This window comes from Pocillopora verrucosa, chromosome 1 (assembly GCF_036669915.1).
Source record: "Pocillopora verrucosa isolate sample1 chromosome 1, ASM3666991v2, whole genome shotgun sequence".
Lineage (NCBI taxonomy): Eukaryota > Metazoa > Cnidaria > Anthozoa > Scleractinia > Pocilloporidae > Pocillopora > Pocillopora verrucosa.
The window spans coordinates 9,962,976-9,981,481 of NC_089312.1; the positions used below are offsets into that span (position 1 = coordinate 9,962,976).

Consider the following 18,506-nt stretch of genomic DNA (forward strand, 5'->3'; position numbering starts at 1 on the left):
GTGTTTAACAAAACAGCTCCAAAACATGTTGGTGGTTCATTTTGCAAGCCATTTTGTAATAAGATTCACGCGACCGAACCAAGAGCGAAATAGCTCACACGGTAACTGCGTAGCAAAAATGCATGAAAGGTCAAATCCGATAAAATCTGTAAAACCTCAAACATGATAAATCAGCTGCTAAATATGAATAACATACAGCCAAATGGCAGTCAAACAGTGACCCGTAAATCAAGTGAAGAACTGAGATAGCTTACGCGGCGCAACTAAAAATTTCCATAACCATCGTTGGGACTATTGCTGTCGTCGATTTTAAAACCTAAAAGCCCTTTTCTTTCTAGTTTTATAGTCTTCTGTACTTTTGCTCTTCGAATGGAGAAGATGGGCAAAATGAAGAAAAAACCAGTTAGATCGTTTTAGAAAGAAGCGTAGTTTTTCTCTTCAGAATTTCGTTTTTTCTCTTTTATTTCCTTTGTGATTTTCATACATTTCATATTAACTCCGTCCGCCAGGAGATTGCAAGGAGCCAACCAGCCTGTGCTCGACTCAGTTACACGTAGATACCAAAAATCTCTCATCATATTGGCTCAATTATTCATGTTTATGAAACAGTCAACGAGGTGTCTGCACTTGTTTTCACTCTATTTTAAGTCTATATCAACAGAACCAGAAGAAATCAAATGAAGCCATTAATAAAAGTTTTACTAGTATTTTTTCCTTGTTGACGATGCAGATTCCTGAATAGCAACAACTTAAAGAATTTGTCCTCCAATCAACTACCTGAACGGTCAGGTTGGTCCAGATTTGAAAACCTGTAAGTTAAGTAAAGTGGGTAAGTTTCTAAAGAAACTGAGGTGCTGCGTCGGTGGGAGAGTATAACAGGGTTATCAAATGAGTTGATAAATGGAATTCTATTCGCTCTGACGAAGGGCTAACGCTTGAAACGTCAGCGTTGAAACTCCTTAAGGTGGCCAATTTACGTTTTTAACTCAGTTGATAATACCAAATTACTGTGTAAGTTAAGCAGTTTTGGATTTTCATCCTACTTTAGACGAGTAAAATGCTTACACTGAAGGTCCTCTGAGCATTTTGCAACACAACCTTTTCCAATATACGGGGGCTGAAAATTAAAACCACTGAGTTTTAAATTGTAGAGAAAATCTTCACTTAGTACTATAAGAATAATCCTTTATTTGGTAGTATTAAATATTTTTATTTGACGAGGCATGTTCAAGGTCAAGCAAGTAAAAAAAATTGAAATTTCGTTTTAAAAAAAGAATGAAACCTGAGTCTAAGAAAACGAATAAGTCCTTGCCAACATTCCCCTTTGAATTGTTTTTCAGTTTGTTTACTCCTCGAGCCATTTTTTCCTTCCCAATGTTGGATAAGTCATCGGGCAACAATGTTGCACCCAAAATTGCCAATTTTAAATCAATTTAATTCGTTCGTATTTTCAGAAATCTGATTCTTGTCGATGTAATTGTGATTGATGTAAAATTCAAATTTCAAATGTTCTCATAATATCATAAACTCAAATTTCGAGCATTATTAGAGCAAAATAATGAGATTCCAGAGGTTTCTTTTCGTTTCTTCATGTTAGTTAAACTTATATACATTGACTCATTTTTTCGCTGTTATTCTCAAAAATCACTCAGAGGAGCTAGTTAACGGTCAAAAGTTCGATGGCCAAAAAAATTAATCGTAATCCCTCAAAAAATTTGTACTTGCGACTGTCAGGAAAGCAAATTCATATGAGACGTGGACACATGCACCTCTTGTAGTTCGGACTTGTAGCTTCAAAACTTATTTCAAAAAAGTCTTAGAGGTCATCCACGCTGTCAGAAGGCACATTGCATTTTAAGAAAAGAAACAATAATTATGATTCTGAAATACATGTTTCGACAGTTTTTTCAGACTTCTCAGTTCAATCATTTCAGAGTATAAATGTGAAAAAGTGCAAAAGTAAAACGATTCAAAAATAAAAAAAAATTAATAAACTTAAGATGACAGACGAACTGTTGAAGCATGTCTTAATATTCTAACGTATCTGCTGCTCTCCTAATGTAAATATCTTCTTACACAGAACCCTGGACTTCAACAAACTGGAGACTCTTCCTCCTGATATATTCCATCGTTTCAAGTTATACGATCTGTAAGTAATTAATCTTGAAGCTTTAGACAGTTGACTGCCGCTCAGTTGGATTAATTTCCCATTTTCCCAAACAATTTTTTAGCGTTTTGTTTGAAAATGAAATTGAATTCCAACTAGCAAACTTAATTTGAAGATTTAAAAATGCTAGTATAAATCTTCTATAAGAAATTTTTAAGGACGGGGGCTTGACACCCAGACACCCACTCCAACTCCCCCTCCCTTCCCCCCGAAAACACTGACTTTCTCACCCGTTGGACGACTAATCGATAGTTTATAGCCCTCAAAGAGGCTGCTTTTTTCAGAAGAAGTTTAAAGATCACCCAAGGTTTCATTTCCATGTCCCATCAATATTTACCAGAATCGGACGGGATTTCACTGAAACCACAGAATAGATATCTCAAAAAACAGGAATCATCAATTTCATGATTACCGTCTATTAATTGATGTATGTTTAGAACTGTTTTTGTTGAAAGTGTACTGTAAGTAGATTTCTAAAGCTTACCCTCAGAGACAGAACTGATTACATGGCGTGACAGACTGAAGCTAAGAAAAGAATTGTGCATCTTACAGGTGGCTGGGAAACAACAACATCAAAAAGTTACCTGAAAACTTGTTTGCGGGGCAGGATAAGCTAAAATATCTGTGAGTGGTACTAAATTGTTTAACTATGCGGCGAAAATTTTTTCATTTATACATATATGAAATTCGAATAAAACCTGAACTTAAGAAATGACCAACATTTCAGCATGGAAAGCTCGTTTTAGTTAGTCCACTTACACCACCCGAATATTCTGGTGGCACATTAACCTGTAACCAGCGGGCTTCGGTGTCAATTGCAATCTCTGATCAGGAGTCGATCACTAACTGAATGAACTATCAAAGGAGTAAGATACAATGCATCTATCACTTAATCGTCATTGCTGACCTTAGTTTTGTTTGAGTCGTCCTGGATCGCAGGAACGGTTGAAAGGCGAAGAAAATAACTTAAAAGGAAGAATTTATTTTACCCACTTTGACCTTACTAAAACTACAAACAACCCGAGCGTGGTTTACTGACTCTAAGATCGTCCCTATGGAAGTAGTCATGAAATGGTGCTGGAAATGATGTATGAGTTAACATTGACTTCATACAAGATGAGTGCGATTTTGGTCAGTGTCAAATGAGATAAAATTGCCTTGTCCATTTAAACTGGATAGTCATGAAGAAAATTTGAACTGCGGTAAGTGACAAACTGAACCTCTTGCCTAGCCTTTAATAGGGACAACATTGTCCTGTTTATCACAGAATTCTACTTCTTTGGCTCGACTTTCTGAAAATATTTTCTGCCGTGATCAATTCATAGTTAATTTCTAATTTGTTACACTGATAATTGTATAGTAGGTGCACGAAACTATTACACAGTTCTGATCAGCTACAAAAGGTTGCATTTCTCATGTAACACGTTTGTAAATTTGAAACACAAGGTTAAAATTACAAATGAGCTTTGATTGGCTTAAAAACAAGAGAAACCAACAAAAACAAATAAAAGAAAAGTTTCTTTCGCAGATATGAGAGAAGAACGGCCGACGTGTTTGCACACAATAAGTTGGGTTTGCACGTACCTAGTCGCACTTAAAGTGCCACTCTCGCTAAGAGCGGTCCTCTCGACTTCCCGTCGGAAAAAAGTTTTCTTTTATTTTTTGCCCATGAAAAGGGTTTAGGACACATGTTTCAAAAATAGTTAAGTTGTTTTCCAATTCTCTTTTTTTGCGTCGCCACAAGCCAAAAATGATTTTTGGCCGGACCACCTCTGTGGACAGCGATCGAAAGTGTACATTTCAAAGATTCTGTCCAGCACGCAGCGACTGCAACAATGAAGCTCACGGAATTCTATCACGCTACAAGTTACAAGATGTATTTAATTAGTTCACAGACAAAATATGGAAACTTCAGCTGAAATATTTTTCATTCCAGCGTGATTAGAGGAGACCCTTCTCCTCGACCTTAATTTGCATATCAAAAACTCACTACTTTGTACGAAAGAATTCTCAAAATGCAGGCGTTAATCGGGCTGAAAAAGCATATCAGTGCATACTTCATACACCAATGAGGTCACGGATGGCCTTAAACTCGCGGGTATATCTCTAGCTTCCATCCACCATCTTCTTAAAAACAACGCCAATTTATGTGTTTGCTCAATTGCGCTCGTGTCAAAGATCATTTGCATTATTCTGAAAATGAACCAAGATCTCCTTTTGACCGTTCAAACTTCGTTCGTTCATTTTCTACGTTGAGGATTTTAGGTTTTCATAGCGACTGAATGGAGATTAGATGCCGAGTTGTCCTACAAAACGTTGCGTAAACGTGATCGGCTTGCGCGCTTGCGTGACTTACAAAGTAGAAAAAGGTGATCGGAAGGCGCTTTCTTCATAATTTATGTAGAAATATCAGGTCATGAACTACGCACAGTGTGGAGAAGATCAAAATTAAAGAAGGGAATTTGGCACTGTGGTCATAACGGACATATCGCGTTGCTTAAAAGGACACAAAAACAAGTTAAAATAGGTTACAGTGTTTATATTTACAAAACAACACGCATACACTCTGAAACAATTCTTGCAGTTTCTCCAGATATTTAGTTCACAGAACCCGATGAACTAGCCCTCCTTTCTGCAAATTTGTTTCCGTCATTAATAATGTTACGCTCTTATGGACCACAACGGTTTAGAACGAAAAACTCGATATTTCCTTGCGACCATCAAAATCAACTTGACAAAACCGGCTTGATACATTGCGTGACGTGATTGTGCAAATTTTCCCCTTTGCCATATGGCCTGTTTCGCGAGTTCTACAAATTGAAACCAAAATTAGTTGGTGTAACGAATTAGAATCGAAATTTATTAAAATGGACCGAAGAATTTTACATTTTATTGAGAATTTTAACTTTTAACTCTTTTTAAAACATGTGTCCTAAACCCTTTTCATGGGCAAAAAATAAAAGAAAACTTTTTTTCCGACGGGAAGTCGAGAGGACCGCTCTTAGCGAGAGCGGCAATTAAGAGAGCTTCTTCCGGGCTGAATGTGTGAAAACATGGTTTTAAGCCGCGAAAAATAATGACAACAGGATCGTGGAAAAAAGAGCCAGCGAATGAAACAAATCACTTGAAAGTTTCTAAAACGAAAAATGATTGAAAATACGAGTTAATAGCCTAAAAGGGATGATAGCTACACTCGACAGGTAATTAGATGTACAAGTCAGACTATGAGAGGTCCATAACAAAAGCAGACGTCCGCATAAAGCGCCAAGTTTTACTGAAGAGGAAGAAGAGGTGCAATGGAAGGCAGAAACTTTTGGTTCTAAAACTCCACACGCTCTTATTTCTTCTATGTGGTGGCTTTAAATGCTATCTTTTGGTTCCCGTGGCCGTCAAGAGCATCGTGGAATGAAGTAAGATGACTCAACTATGAAAAAATGACGAACGCGTGGAGTTCGTGTCGTTTACAGAAGGTCCAAAAAAGACGAGACAGGGCGAGCTTTAGAGTAAGAACATAGATTTCCAGCCTGATTGAAAAAGGTTTCCGGTAGCTCTCTTCAAGCGGTTTGTCTAGCGAGGACCTCCAAATATGCAATGGCTGGGTACCTTCTACCTCAGAGTCTAACGGAACTGAATTGAATGACAATGTCCGCTTTAAAAGCCAACCGTTGAGCCAATGATGCAACGTGATGAAAACAATTGGGGTGGGTAGTAGCCTTCAAAAAAGGATGGAAAAGGTCACGAATCACAGTGCAGGAGCCGGCCCATTATGAGCAGCATCGAAGGAAAACCAATTTCTACTTTTACATTCGGGTTTGAAGTCTTTGCGAGTGCGGTCACATCTATAATGAGGTATCAAGAAGAACAGACCATGGTGAAGACCCTTAAAAACTGACAAGTTTCTCTCATGCTTGGCCGCTCAAAGCGCGCACCTAGGATTTGAAAGCGACGGTCCAGTTCTAACAGATGCTAAGCTTTAATAGTCGAGTTTGAATCTGATAGACCAGTACAAGCCGGGCACTTTTGCTGATCACTGCACAATGAATTTTCTTCAGAACGTTTTTGAATGGTTTAAAATCAATCTGCACACGTTTCCAACCTTACAGCTGAATAAATTTTGAATGAAAGTCTTGATAAAGTTTGAATTTAACAAACACTGTAATCTGTTTCGGCCAATCATTTGGATGCATCTCAAATAAAATAGCAGCGTGCGGTGTCAAAATTTCCCTTATTTTGATCTTCTTTCTTCCTTTTTTCTTTTATATTATATTACTTGTTAATTTTTCAGACTAAAAATTGCACTAATCCAAGAGGCTTTTGTTCGTCTCAAAAATGTGTTCGTGCTAATTTAAACGCTTATTTAAATAAGCTTCAATGATAAATCATGTGATTACCCATGCAAACCGTAATTCAATACATTTTGCTAAATTTAAAACTATATTGTTGTTCTCCCAATGCAGGCGGTTGGGCGGCAATCAGTTGAAAGAGCTATCACGTGAAATATTTCTTGATTTGTCTGACTTGGAAGAATTGTAAGTAACAATTTTTTCCAAAAGTTTTAGAGATATCACTATTCTGTACATTGCGTTTGTATGAGATCCACTGTTATCAACTAGTTTAAAACATAGCACTGAATTATTAAGAATAAATCTATTAATCTTCGCAAATTTGAAGTAAAAGATTTTTATCACTGAACATCTAATGATAATGATTCGTCAGTTTTCAGCGATTAAAGTTGATTCTGTCAATTATCAGGGAGTGGACCTGTCCCGATTGTGCCCGTATTATGTTGGAAAGGTTCTCACCGAACCGCTAGAAAAATTCTGAAAAAATGGCTTAAAGTCCAAAAAGGTTGCCACCTGAATTTTGAAAGTTGCCACCCAAATTTCTTGATACTTTTCTATAAACATAAATTAAAAGCTTAATTTTTGATTCCTCTCAATAAATGCTAACATAGGTCAAGAAAAATAGCTTGAAACTTAGCTTTAAATAGTTGCTTGCAAATATGGGCCAAATTTATATATACTCTTGAGTTTAAAGGAACGAAACACATGGTTCATTAGACGCTTTGCCGAACGATATGAAGGAGATTGAATGAAACTAGTTCTACTGATTGCATTCTCAGAGTCTAAACCATAAAACTTTAAAAGTTTTCAATGAAATCGTTGGCTTTTTCGTGCTTGATATGTGCTCTAAACCTATCTTGTTCAGAAAAATTACTCAGAAAGGCACGAATTGCTCAAGGTTGTTAGAATCGCAAAAACTTGCTCCTAACCTCACAAGGTGCTCAAAAGTTGCCAAGCGCAATCGGGTCAGGCCTATCAGGGAATACAAAACCGGTTAAATGACGAGCTTTCTGATGTAGGGGAGGGGGGGGGGGGTGGGGAGGGGGGCAGAGAGAGTTAACCTTCTCAAATGTTTAACAAAAATTTGGTGATTCTCTAATTTTAAACGTTGTCTCACACATCAAACATCAAACACGTTTTCTGTTATCTTTAAATGAACGAACAATCAGCCACAAGGAATCTATTTGTATGATAATGAAGAAACAGTTGTTAATGGTGACGTTATCTAAGGGGTGCCTCCACCAAAATATCATCACCTAGGTCAATAAAAATGCATATATAATTCAGCTTATTAACAATTTTTTTTAAATTGATTCATCGAATTTAAGTGCCTTGTCACATGGTGAATCAAAAATCTTGCATTCCAAATTAAGTTTTTCGATAAACTAGTCTGCATAAAACTGTTTTTTGGTATGATGATTGAAAGTTTTAGTGAAGTGTTGTTGAATAAATTTTTGTTGGATGAGAAATACAGTAATCTTCGATGGAAAGGTCAAAGTCGACACATCAAAATCATTTTCCTGATACGGTTCAAATAAAGTCGATGCATATAATAGTGGGCATAACATCTATTTATGACACTCGAAAACTTATTTAGTTAAGGACATTTGTCCCATTATTTAAAAGTGTTTGTTAACTGCAACTTTTGACAAGTTCAATTCGCTTCGCTCCCCGATTATTTCATTGCTAGGGACTTGTCCTACAATCAGTTGCAGTTTTTGCCCCAAAGGATACTTAGCAATAATATCAAGCTGACAGAACTGTAAGTAAAACTGATTGTAAAAAAAAAAAAAGAAAAGTTACGGGTCCAATATAGATAATTAATGATGGTGGTCTTTAACTACTTGAAGAGTTTGCTTATTTCTGCTTCGACGTGATCCGCTACCGGCGGATGAATTGATTCACTAAGTGGTGTGATTTAATGTTAGATCTCCGAATGTGTTCTGTGGGCCTACTATTAATTATTGTCTCAAAAGAAAGATCTCTCAGTTTACTGCATGGAGTTATTTTTTCACTGAGTGAATCTGCTGCATACATATCAGTGATTCCTGGCCATTATTTATGGGGTAAGGGGTATTCAAAATGTCTCTATTCGCAAAATTTATATCTAAAAACAAGTTGCGGTATATAAAACTGGTTGGCTCGTTTGGCTCATGTTTGGCTCATACCAGAAGACTTAAGTAGCGGGCTATCAGCCAATTCTTAAAGTAGGATTTAAGTTCTTGAATTCTTATGTCGCTTACATTTATCTCAATAAATATTCTAAGGGATTTATCAAACAACGAAATTCAGCGTCTGCCCATGGATGTTTTTGGCAACCTCACTCAGATGAAAAAGCTGTAAGTGGCATTCAGTACAAACTCCACAGCAAAGGGAATTATGATATACAGTTTTTCATAGCGCTTGAAGTAAACATATGCAATATAACCATTCTAAAAACAGAGTTTTGCGAATTTAGATTTTGTGATTATTTCAAGATGCGCACTGCCTTTATATAATGCTAACTTTGGTGGAGTTGGTCATCGAGAACAATTGAAAAAAAGAGGTCAATATTAAATTCAATTGTCTCACACAGCCTTTTGCTTCACGTGACTTGTGACTATAATTTTTTCGCTGAGTAACCAGGGAACTCTGTTAAGATTGATTTGTGATGTAAGTGACTTATTATAGTTTGGCGCATTAGTACTGAAAAGTGACGTCATGATATGAAAACGCCCATGTTAACAATGAACGGGCAATGGTATCTTTTGCCTAAATTGTCGGGATCAGGAGTAAACAGTTTATGTATTCAGCAAAAATGTGTAAAATTTTATGATTCCTCAAAATAGCTTTGCCAGAACCAATTGGGTTTTATTTCAATAAAGTTAAAGTCCTCCCTATTCGGAGAGAACAAGAACAACTGAACCTTTCCAAGAATCTCAAATTCTATTTCAACTGACTTCTTTTTCATTCTATATATTACTTTAGCTTTCTCTCCAGTAACAAACTTCAGCGCTTGCCAAGATTCAAAAATCTCTCCAAGTTAGAAATATTGTAAGTGATTGACGTTTGTAATGTAACTGGTTCAGTAAGTGTCTTGCTAATGAGCATTAATTAAAGGAAGTGTTGGCCAAAATCAGCTTCGGTACGGACTCTCTCTATCGCATCTTCTTATGACATAGCAGTTTATTTAAGGATGTTAATTGAGTAAGTTAAAAGTTAAAAATACGCATCCATTTTGGAAAGAGATGCCATTAACAAAGAATTACCAGGGTTCAAATGTTTAAGGTGATAGAACAAAATATAATACAACACATCCCCTACAATACTTTAATAACACCCTTCCCTTGGGGCTTGACAAGGACCTTACGTTAGAAACGATAGCTGATTGATGATTAACCCAATTCAAACTTAAGTGATAAATTGTTATTTTTCTGAAAAAATTGTTTATCGGCTATGAAAACGTTTTTTCGATATTGAGTTAATTTGGGGTTTAAATGAAAACACGGGATCTATAGATTCCAGTTCTTAACCACCATTTTTCTGGCAGCTTTTCCAGATGTTCCAGAAAAGCGTTGTTCAAATTAAAAGCATAAAATTCCGGGTGATGCGATCAGAAATACGAGATTTAACCCGATTGCAAAAGAAAACGGGCGCACGTCCGATCATTCATTTACATTTCACAATAGCGTTACCATTTTAGGTTTAACCATTGTTTACCTGGTGGCCAGCATAGTCCTTTCGGTGAAGGCGTAATATGATGGAACTTAACTGTTCCTGTCACAGTGCACACGGCAACGTTTTGGTCCAAATACATTCATGGGACGTTTTTCCAGGAAGTGTTGGTGCACACTGATGAGCAGTAGAACGGTTTGCCTAATACACAGGCTCTAATACACTTTCGAAAGAGGTTTCGATTATAAGCATGTTTAACACAACTGACTTAAATAAAGGATGAAACAGTTTCATAGTATGAGACAGGGTTCGGGACTAAATTAGTCTCGAGGTCCTTAAAAGATTATGCTGGGTCAAGGGTACTTAAGAATCTCTAAGTTTCACAGTCAGCTGTATGCTGCCAAATACCATTAAAGTTAGTAAATCCTTCCCCCCATCGAAGACTCTGTCATTTTTCTGAGCGCCTCGTGCATTTTATTGTGTAGATACATGTATAACAACAGCCTCGTATCCCTGTTACCTGATCAGTTCCAAGGCCTGTCCAAACTGGAAGAACTGTAAGTGAACATTCCATAGAAATCATACCTGACTGCACAAGTAACTATTCTTGACCAAATATATATTTAACCAACTTTGATATTCATTTTTACTCTTGGTTGGAGGACATACAACTGCAAAAACAAGGAAGGAGTAACTCTCGAAAATACAAAGTATTCAATATTTTTGTAGTTTTACCGCAGAGGGTCAGTAGGGAAAATAGACCTTTCATTCTTCATCTCACCACTTTTGCCCAAAGTTTCGCTAAATTTTTAAGCCAATGTACTTTGATTGGATAAAGCTCAGAAACCTTAGCAGAATTGTGGAAAAGATGCTTTATCATCCAAGATAGCAACTGTCACCTCGGATTTCTCTAGAAAAAGGCAGAAAAAGAAGAGAATTAGAGATGAAGGGATTCTCCCAAAAATTCAACAGATCAATGGAACAATGATTTTTATAGTAGTCCAAATATAAGCATGCGCAAAGTTTTGACATTTTCAGCAAGGTAACCGCAAACTGCATATCAGTGTAACTTTTACACATTTCTGGCTGTGAGTTTTCTTCGTACTTTTACTATGTTTTCAAAATCTGATAACTTTCGAAGATATCATAGAGAGAGGGCACTATATTTCTGATAATAATGATGTGTCCTCTTTGTTGTTCGAGGGCTGTTTATGAAAACAATATCGAATACCTGCCGCGTGAAGTTTTTAAAGGCATGAAAAACATGATGTCTATGTAAGTATCTAATTCTAAACTTTCCTCTGAGTAACGGTAGCGAGGTACTGCAAAATTAATAAAGATCTAGTCGAGATGCAATTGTAGGAATCTTATAAATGTCCGTTATCTGAGTCGAATTCAGCTCAGGGAGATCAAGAGAGCCACAAAGCTCCACACCAAAAGCACGGACAATTTTCTACCTCCGACGACAGATCTTACCTTATGGATAAAACCATGCATGATTGGACGACAAGATATTTGCGATAGCGGAAGTGAAAACAGCCTGAATAAGAGATTATACTAACTAGAAGTAGAGAGAACCACCAAAAGGCAAATCAGATAAAAAGCTTGGGAGACACTAAGTCTCTTCAACCACCATAAACCAGATCCTGCTGAGGTATCCCCTTCCAGATTCAAACACTGAGTTTACAAAGACTTCTACCATGAAAACCTCTCGAGGGTAAGCATGACAATACTCGTGAGGTTGATTAAATCGGCATCGGCCACGAGGATATAAAGGAATCTGGAGCCGTACTATCAATTGCGACTTATGTAAGGAATATTTTGTTCTTGATAACCGAATTGTCACTTTGAAGAAGTTCTCCGTAATATGAAAATTCGTGAAAATACTTATGTGACATTATTTTATGACGCACTGTCTAATGTACGGTGAGGTTCTTTTATCGTTGCAGAACATTTTGAACAAATGGAAGATATTGCCTTCCATCCTTGGCTAATTTTCTGTCCAGTGTTGTTTTAATTTATGCTTTAATGCTTGTCACTCACTGGCGCTCTACACTATTCACTGTTTCATCTTTCTATAGGAGCTTTTATTTCAACAATATCCGTACCGTTACCAAAGAACAATTCAAAGATGTCGCCCCAAGTATTCGATTCCTGTGAGTATGAGTAAACTGATAATATTCCAGGTGTGTTCAAACTACTTTGAGTTCAAGGGAGACAGATATTGTTGGTGCGACCTTCACGTGCTGTAAAACTCACGGATAAACACCCCTCCCCCATTTTAATGAATGCACAAGTGATCATACCACTGGCCGAATTGTTTAAGAAGGGAAAATGGAGTAAACGATTTTCACATACATACCACCACTGATATACTAAGAGTACCAACTGTGCCGCTATTAGAAGTGAGGATCGGCTTTGTACATTAATGCACAGTTTATACTTTTATTTACGCCCAAATGTTATACTCCTTGGGACAATCATATCTGGTCACAAGAAAACGTTTGGGAAAAACTTAAGGGAGGGCCCCTCCCCATAAAGTACCCTCCCTGTAATGAGCGACCCATCTTTTCTACCTGAATTTGAAATGAGAGCACCAGGTGCTCATTGGAAGATTAACGACATATGAATATAACAAATAAAGACACTTCGGCATAGCCTGTGTAAGTATGTTTTACAAACTTAGTGACGAGTTATCCGTCTTCGGTGTTAGTTATCTTTCAAATAGTTGTTGAGAATTGGGCAGGAAAAGGAACAAGAGAGAGCCGGAAAACTGATTAATAAATAACGGTAACAGGACCGAGTGGAGTCCAGTTCGATCTGTAATCATACAAGTGACCAGCAAAATCGGACGACCGCGAGGCGGGAGTCCGATTTGTTAATCACGAGTATGATTAAGGACAGAATTGGACGACGAGAAGTCCTGTTACCAGTTTATCATAACCATTTGAAATTTCGTAAAAACAAATGCACCTAAAACAAACATCTCCAGTGGGGACAATTTCCTCAGTTAAAAATTCCTCCATTTTGGAAATTCCCCAGTTTTTCTTTGGATAAGTGGTTGTTGCTATGATTATTTCGATCATTCCTGTGATTGGTGGATTAGCTGAGTGGACTAAGTGCGATTGGCTGCTTTAACTGTCCGATTACAGGTGTCCGATTACAGTCAACTGTCCGATTACACTGTCCTATTACAACTGAATGGAATGATAAGTGAAAAATGAAGCGGCGGATGCACCAATAACATTTAAGAAATTTGTAATGGTTGTGATTAATAGGCTAAAGATGTCGATATTATCAAGAATTAGTGAGCAAGTTTGCCTGAATTGCTTTCGTTAAATTTGCAGGTACTTCCATTACAACGAAATGCGAGAACTACCAGAGGGTTTCTTTTCAAACATGAAGAATCTAATAACTGCGTAAGTCAATCAATCAATGAATCAATCAATAAACTTTATTTACCCTCGAATTTACAGTGTAGCACTTGGCTGCTAATATAAGTTAAGTCGGGTGCTTAATATAACTCAAGTGGAATATTCTCGATGCGAGGGTTGAAAATTGAAAAATTTCATTTGTCGATGCTCAGTTATACTGCACTTAGAGTATTACTATTACGCTTTCATTTTCTTGCAAATTTAGATCCTGCTACGGATCAAATTTGTCTTTTTTTCTCCTTTTGTTGTTCATTTGAACTCTTTTTATGAACCGTAGGACTGTGGACACCAACCTGATGTGTTGCCATGTGACGAAGCAGGACGCAGATTGCGACTTTGCTTATGTCGACAGCTTCGCCAGTTGTGAAACTTTATTCAGAAATCGAGCTCCTAGGGAGTGCCTCTGGGTGATTGGAATTATGTCGTTGGTTGGTGCTGTGTTTGTCATTGTGTGGCGGTTGGTGTTTAGGGAGACGAAGAAGAAAAACAAGATACAGTCCATCATGTTGATACATTTGGCTGGGTCCGATGGACTTATGGGTGTCTACCTCCTAACTATAGGTGTGGTGGATGCCATTTGGGCAGGGGAGTATTATTTGCATGACTATTACTGGCGTTCAAGTTTGACATGTCAGATAACAGGTGCCATTGCCGTGTTGTCAAGTGAGGTGTCTGTAATGACGATTTGTTTGCTCTCCGCCGACCGCATGAAGAATGTTCTGTTCCCCTATCGTGGAAAGTCTCTTTCACTTAAGGTTACGCACCTTTTGTGCTTCCTTATCTGGATTGTTGGTGGCATTATTGCATTTATTCCCACGGTGGGCTTTGACTACTTCGGTAGTCGCCAGAAAGGTCATCACTTTTATGGCAGATCAGTTGTATGTCTGCCATTGCAGCTTTCCACTGATAAGCCGTCGGGCTGGGAGTACTCTGTTGCCATGTTTGTTTGTTTAAACTTTACCCTTGTTCTCTTTGTCGTTGTGGCATATACGATGATAATCTATAAGTCCTGCGCATCAAACAGGCGCATGGCTAAGCAAGGGACTGAAAGAGAGAGGAGAATGAAAGCCAAGGCAAGGGCAGCCGATCTGAGGAGGGAGGCCTCGCTCGCCAAAAGGGTGTTCTTCATTGTTCTTACCGACTGTGTCTGCTGGATGCCTATTGTGGCGATTGGAATGAGGTCTCTCTTGGAAAAATCCTTCCGTACACCAGGTGACCTCGCAGTTTGGATCGCAGTCTTTGTTCTGCCGGTTAACTCTGCCATCAATCCCATTCTCTACACCTTGTCTACCCCACAGGTACATGTACTCATAACTTGAACGGTTGGAAAAGTATATATTCAGCCAATAAGTTAAATCTTGCATTTATATCATCACTCACAGATCACAGATCATATCTAAATTCGACAAGAATAAATAAGTGGAACACGAACCGCCAAGAAGTGTCTTACTATGTATAATTTTACCGTATTTAATATTAGCTCGTAAACTTGATTTCCGCCATTTCTGAGATCCCTTTGCCTCAGAACTCTCTTCTGTATGTAAAACGTGCACGTTTTCATTGTATCACACTCGGTTTGAGAGTGGCTGGGGAAATCAAAGACTTGAAGGGTTTAAAAACTGGTGAGGAAGCACTATTTACTGATTATAACCTCGTGTTTTGTTTCGATGTATTAAGGTTCGAGGAGTCATCAGAGCCAAACTCCAACCATTGTGGGATTATCTGGTAGCAAAACTCGGCCGAAATCAAGATGTTGAAGGTAATTTTTGACACTTTAAATAATCTTTCATCATTCTGGGGAGTATTTTTCTCGTTCTTTAATTTTTTGGTTTCATGCCATAAAGTTACGTTTTAAACAGGTTTAAGAACAGATATACCGTGGGTTAATCAATCAGATCGGCTCGTAAGCCAAGAGATACTTTTTAGTTACCTGTATGAATAAGAAACAAACAGATGTATGAATTTAGTGGCGCGTGAGCTTGAGTATTTCATTTAAACATATAGGTTGACTCAACCTCAAATGATAAAAAAAGACGTTGCCTCATGAATGAATAATTTGTTATTGCTGATGTTTTGTCCGCTTGCTTGTATTTTTCCGTCAGTTCAAGATCAGGGAATAGAGATGAGAGTCATCGAGGAAGGTACGCACCATTCACTTCTCCACAGACTAAAACAAATTTCAGAACGCAATACCTAGCATTCAAAAACCAAGAGCAAAACAGAAAAGCCAAAGAAAAGCATTGTTGTAACTTTGAAGCAATTCGGTTCGACCTTTTTGCCATTATAAGAAACGCATAAAAAGTAATTTAGCCTCCAGTTTGAAGTTTACAGACAACCACATTTTGAGTCAATTTATATGACTTTAATTTTTGTTTACGTAATATGCTTAATCCTACTTTGACTGATTCTCAATTATTATTTAGTGGAGGGAAGACTTAGAGATTTTTTCACCACTAACAATATTTCGCTTTTTGTCATATAGCACTCACATAAAAAATCGAAATGGGCTAAGAACATCGGAGACTTAATCGGCTGAGTCCAGTGCACCACATTTTTGATGTTACCACATTTTGTCGTCATATGTTATCTATGAATGAACAGACGCACGGCAACATAGGCTACTTGTTTGGTCGACCGTGAAAAGTTTTCAAATAATGGTTTTAATAAGGTATCAAAGCCACAAAGAGATATTCGGAAAGAGTAAAAGCGGAGCGTAAATGATTGAGGACGGAGAAGTTACACGATGCGGTTACCAAATGCAAAAAGCACGGTGTAGTTCGTATAACAAATTTGGCGATTTGGCCAACTACAACCATCTGAGGAAACACTTTTTAACCTTATTCCCTTTTTGTGTTTATTTTATTGAACACAGTACAAAACCAAGAGGAAGTGGGGAGCACTGACGATAGTGAGGATGAATCGCAAGAAGAACAAGGAGATGGTGAGCACCATGCAAGATCAGGCGAAGACAATGAACAACCTTTTGAATCCCAGCAGGTTGAACATGAACAAGACGAAGAACCAAAACAAGGAAAAGAAGAAGCCACTGAACAGCAGCAAGTTGAACGTGAACAAGACGAAGAACAAAAACCAGGCCCAGAAGAAGTGACTAAACAGCAGCAAGTTGAACGTGAACAAGACGAAGAACGAAAACAAGGCCCAGAAGAAGCGACTAAACAGCAGGAAGTTAAACGTGAACAAGACGAAGAACCAGAGCGAGGCCAAGAAGAACCCACTGAACAGCAGCAGGTTGAATCTAAAAGAAACGAAGCACCAAAAGATGACCATGAAGAACCAACTACTGAGCAGGAAGTTGAACAAGATTATCAAGCAGATTCAAAGGGAAACAAAGAAGTAAGTGAGACGCAACGAGAAAAACAGGAGCTAAATGAAGCCGATGAAAAACCTGAGCGAAAGCTGAAAGGAGACGACCAGGAATCCAAACAACAGGGCACTCAACAACAAGAAGAAAAAGAACCGAACGTCGACCATGCAGGGCCTGATGAGCTAAAGGATGCAAGTAAAGAGAAGAACAAGTCGAAAAGAAATGAAAACGAAAGTGAACAGCAACAAGAGGAAAATGAACAAGATGAGCAGGAGAAAGAAGAACACCCTGAAGAAACCGAAAAGCAGCAAATTAATTTTGATCAAGAAGAACGAGAACAAGACCATAAGGATCCTAAACTCGAGCAAATTGGACAAGAAAAACCAAAAGGAGACGGTGAAGATTCTAAGAAAGAGCAACTGGATTATGAACAACCAAAAGAAGACCATGAAGAACCTATGAAAGACCAACTGCAGCAAGGAAAACCAAAAGGAGAGAATCAGGAACCTAAACAAGAGCAACTGGAAACTGAAAAGCCAAAAGGAGATTATGAAAAACCCAACCAAAAGCAACTGGAAGACGAGAAGTCAAAAGGAGCATGTGGGGACTCCCCACAGCAGGCTGATGAGTCCGTGGAAGATAAATCTTCACGACAGCAGCAGCTGATTGCAGACGAAGGTATGTTTTGCCACCCTCCATTTTCGCCAAAATTCAAAGTTTTGGAGCATTAATTTCTCGCTCATCAGTCTGGGTAGAGGAAATATTTCTTCATTACTCCAAAACTCTAGGTTATTTGTTTTAGGCGACAAATTTTAACTAAAGTATCATGATAATGAGTTGCTTTGTTATTCAACAGGAGATTATGAAGACGATGATGCGGTACTGGATACACGTCTGTAATTGCTAGCATTGACTCATCAAGTCCTTTTTGTTCTAGTTATCGTTTTAGTAATAGAAAGGTTGCATACCGTTATATCATGAAAACGATGCATTTATTTAACCCAGAGCATTAGAGGATAACTCATATAAGGTATTACAGTGACTAGTGCGTGCCCGCAATGTTTGTTTTCATTTTTTGATAGTCTGAGTTGTAGTAGACAAGTACAAACAGCTACAGGAGAAAGGAAGTTAGTATGGTATGCTAAATAGATAATCGTGAAAGCATATTTACGGCCGTGTTGCGTTTCCTGTGTCGTCAGAAGTTTCCGCAACTGATTTTGTTTCAATATGATTAGGTTTATTAGTACTTATAAACATGATTTAATTATCTACTCAGCATTCAGTTGCATCTATTACTCATTATTTATTGACTTCAGTCTTAGCATGTTATTTAGTAGGTGGCTTAATTGTTTTTACAATGCTACGCCACTAATCGTATTTACTCCACTGCACACATATATCAAGTGCACAGGTCAGATAATGTATTTTCATCTGGCTCCTTTATTTATTCACCTATGTTGTTAACCTACGATTTAAGTTAAAATTTGGTAGAAGCTTGCACAAAAATAGAAGAAAAAAGTATCACAGGAGTGAAACCCAAATGAGAATGTTATAAAAAGTGTGAAATGTTTCATAATTTATTG

At 37.8% G+C, this 18,506-nt stretch overlaps 1 protein-coding gene across 1 annotated transcript; it reads left to right on the forward strand.

Moving 5' to 3' along the window:
• The first annotated feature begins 744 nt into the window (after nt 1-744).
• LOC131795029 (uncharacterized) lies at nt 745-18,506 on the forward strand. The gene is made up of 16 exons (XM_066164590.1): nt 745-811; nt 2,081-2,149; nt 2,720-2,791; nt 6,625-6,696; nt 8,201-8,272; nt 8,778-8,849; nt 9,478-9,543; nt 10,650-10,721; nt 11,368-11,439; nt 12,246-12,320; nt 13,512-13,583; nt 13,876-14,896; nt 15,276-15,357; nt 15,701-15,739; nt 16,471-17,601; nt 17,780-18,506. The coding sequence occupies exons 6-16, from the start codon at nt 8,812-8,814 to the stop codon at nt 17,821-17,823; spliced, it is 2,712 nt and encodes a 903-aa protein (XP_066020687.1). The 5' UTR covers nt 745-811; nt 2,081-2,149; nt 2,720-2,791; nt 6,625-6,696; nt 8,201-8,272; nt 8,778-8,811; the 3' UTR covers nt 17,824-18,506.

Excerpts from the sequence above, each read along its gene's own strand:
- LOC131795029 (XM_066164590.1), top strand. The coding sequence starts at position 8,812 with ATGGATGTTTTTGGCAACCTCACTCAGATGAAAAAGCT. Across the intron at positions 12,321-13,511 it reads GCCCCAAGTATTCGATTCCT|GTACTTCCATTACAACGAAA; the intron begins GTGAGTATGAGT and ends TTAAATTTGCAG. Across the intron at positions 14,897-15,275 it reads ACACCTTGTCTACCCCACAG|GTTCGAGGAGTCATCAGAGC; the intron begins GTACATGTACTC and ends CGATGTATTAAG.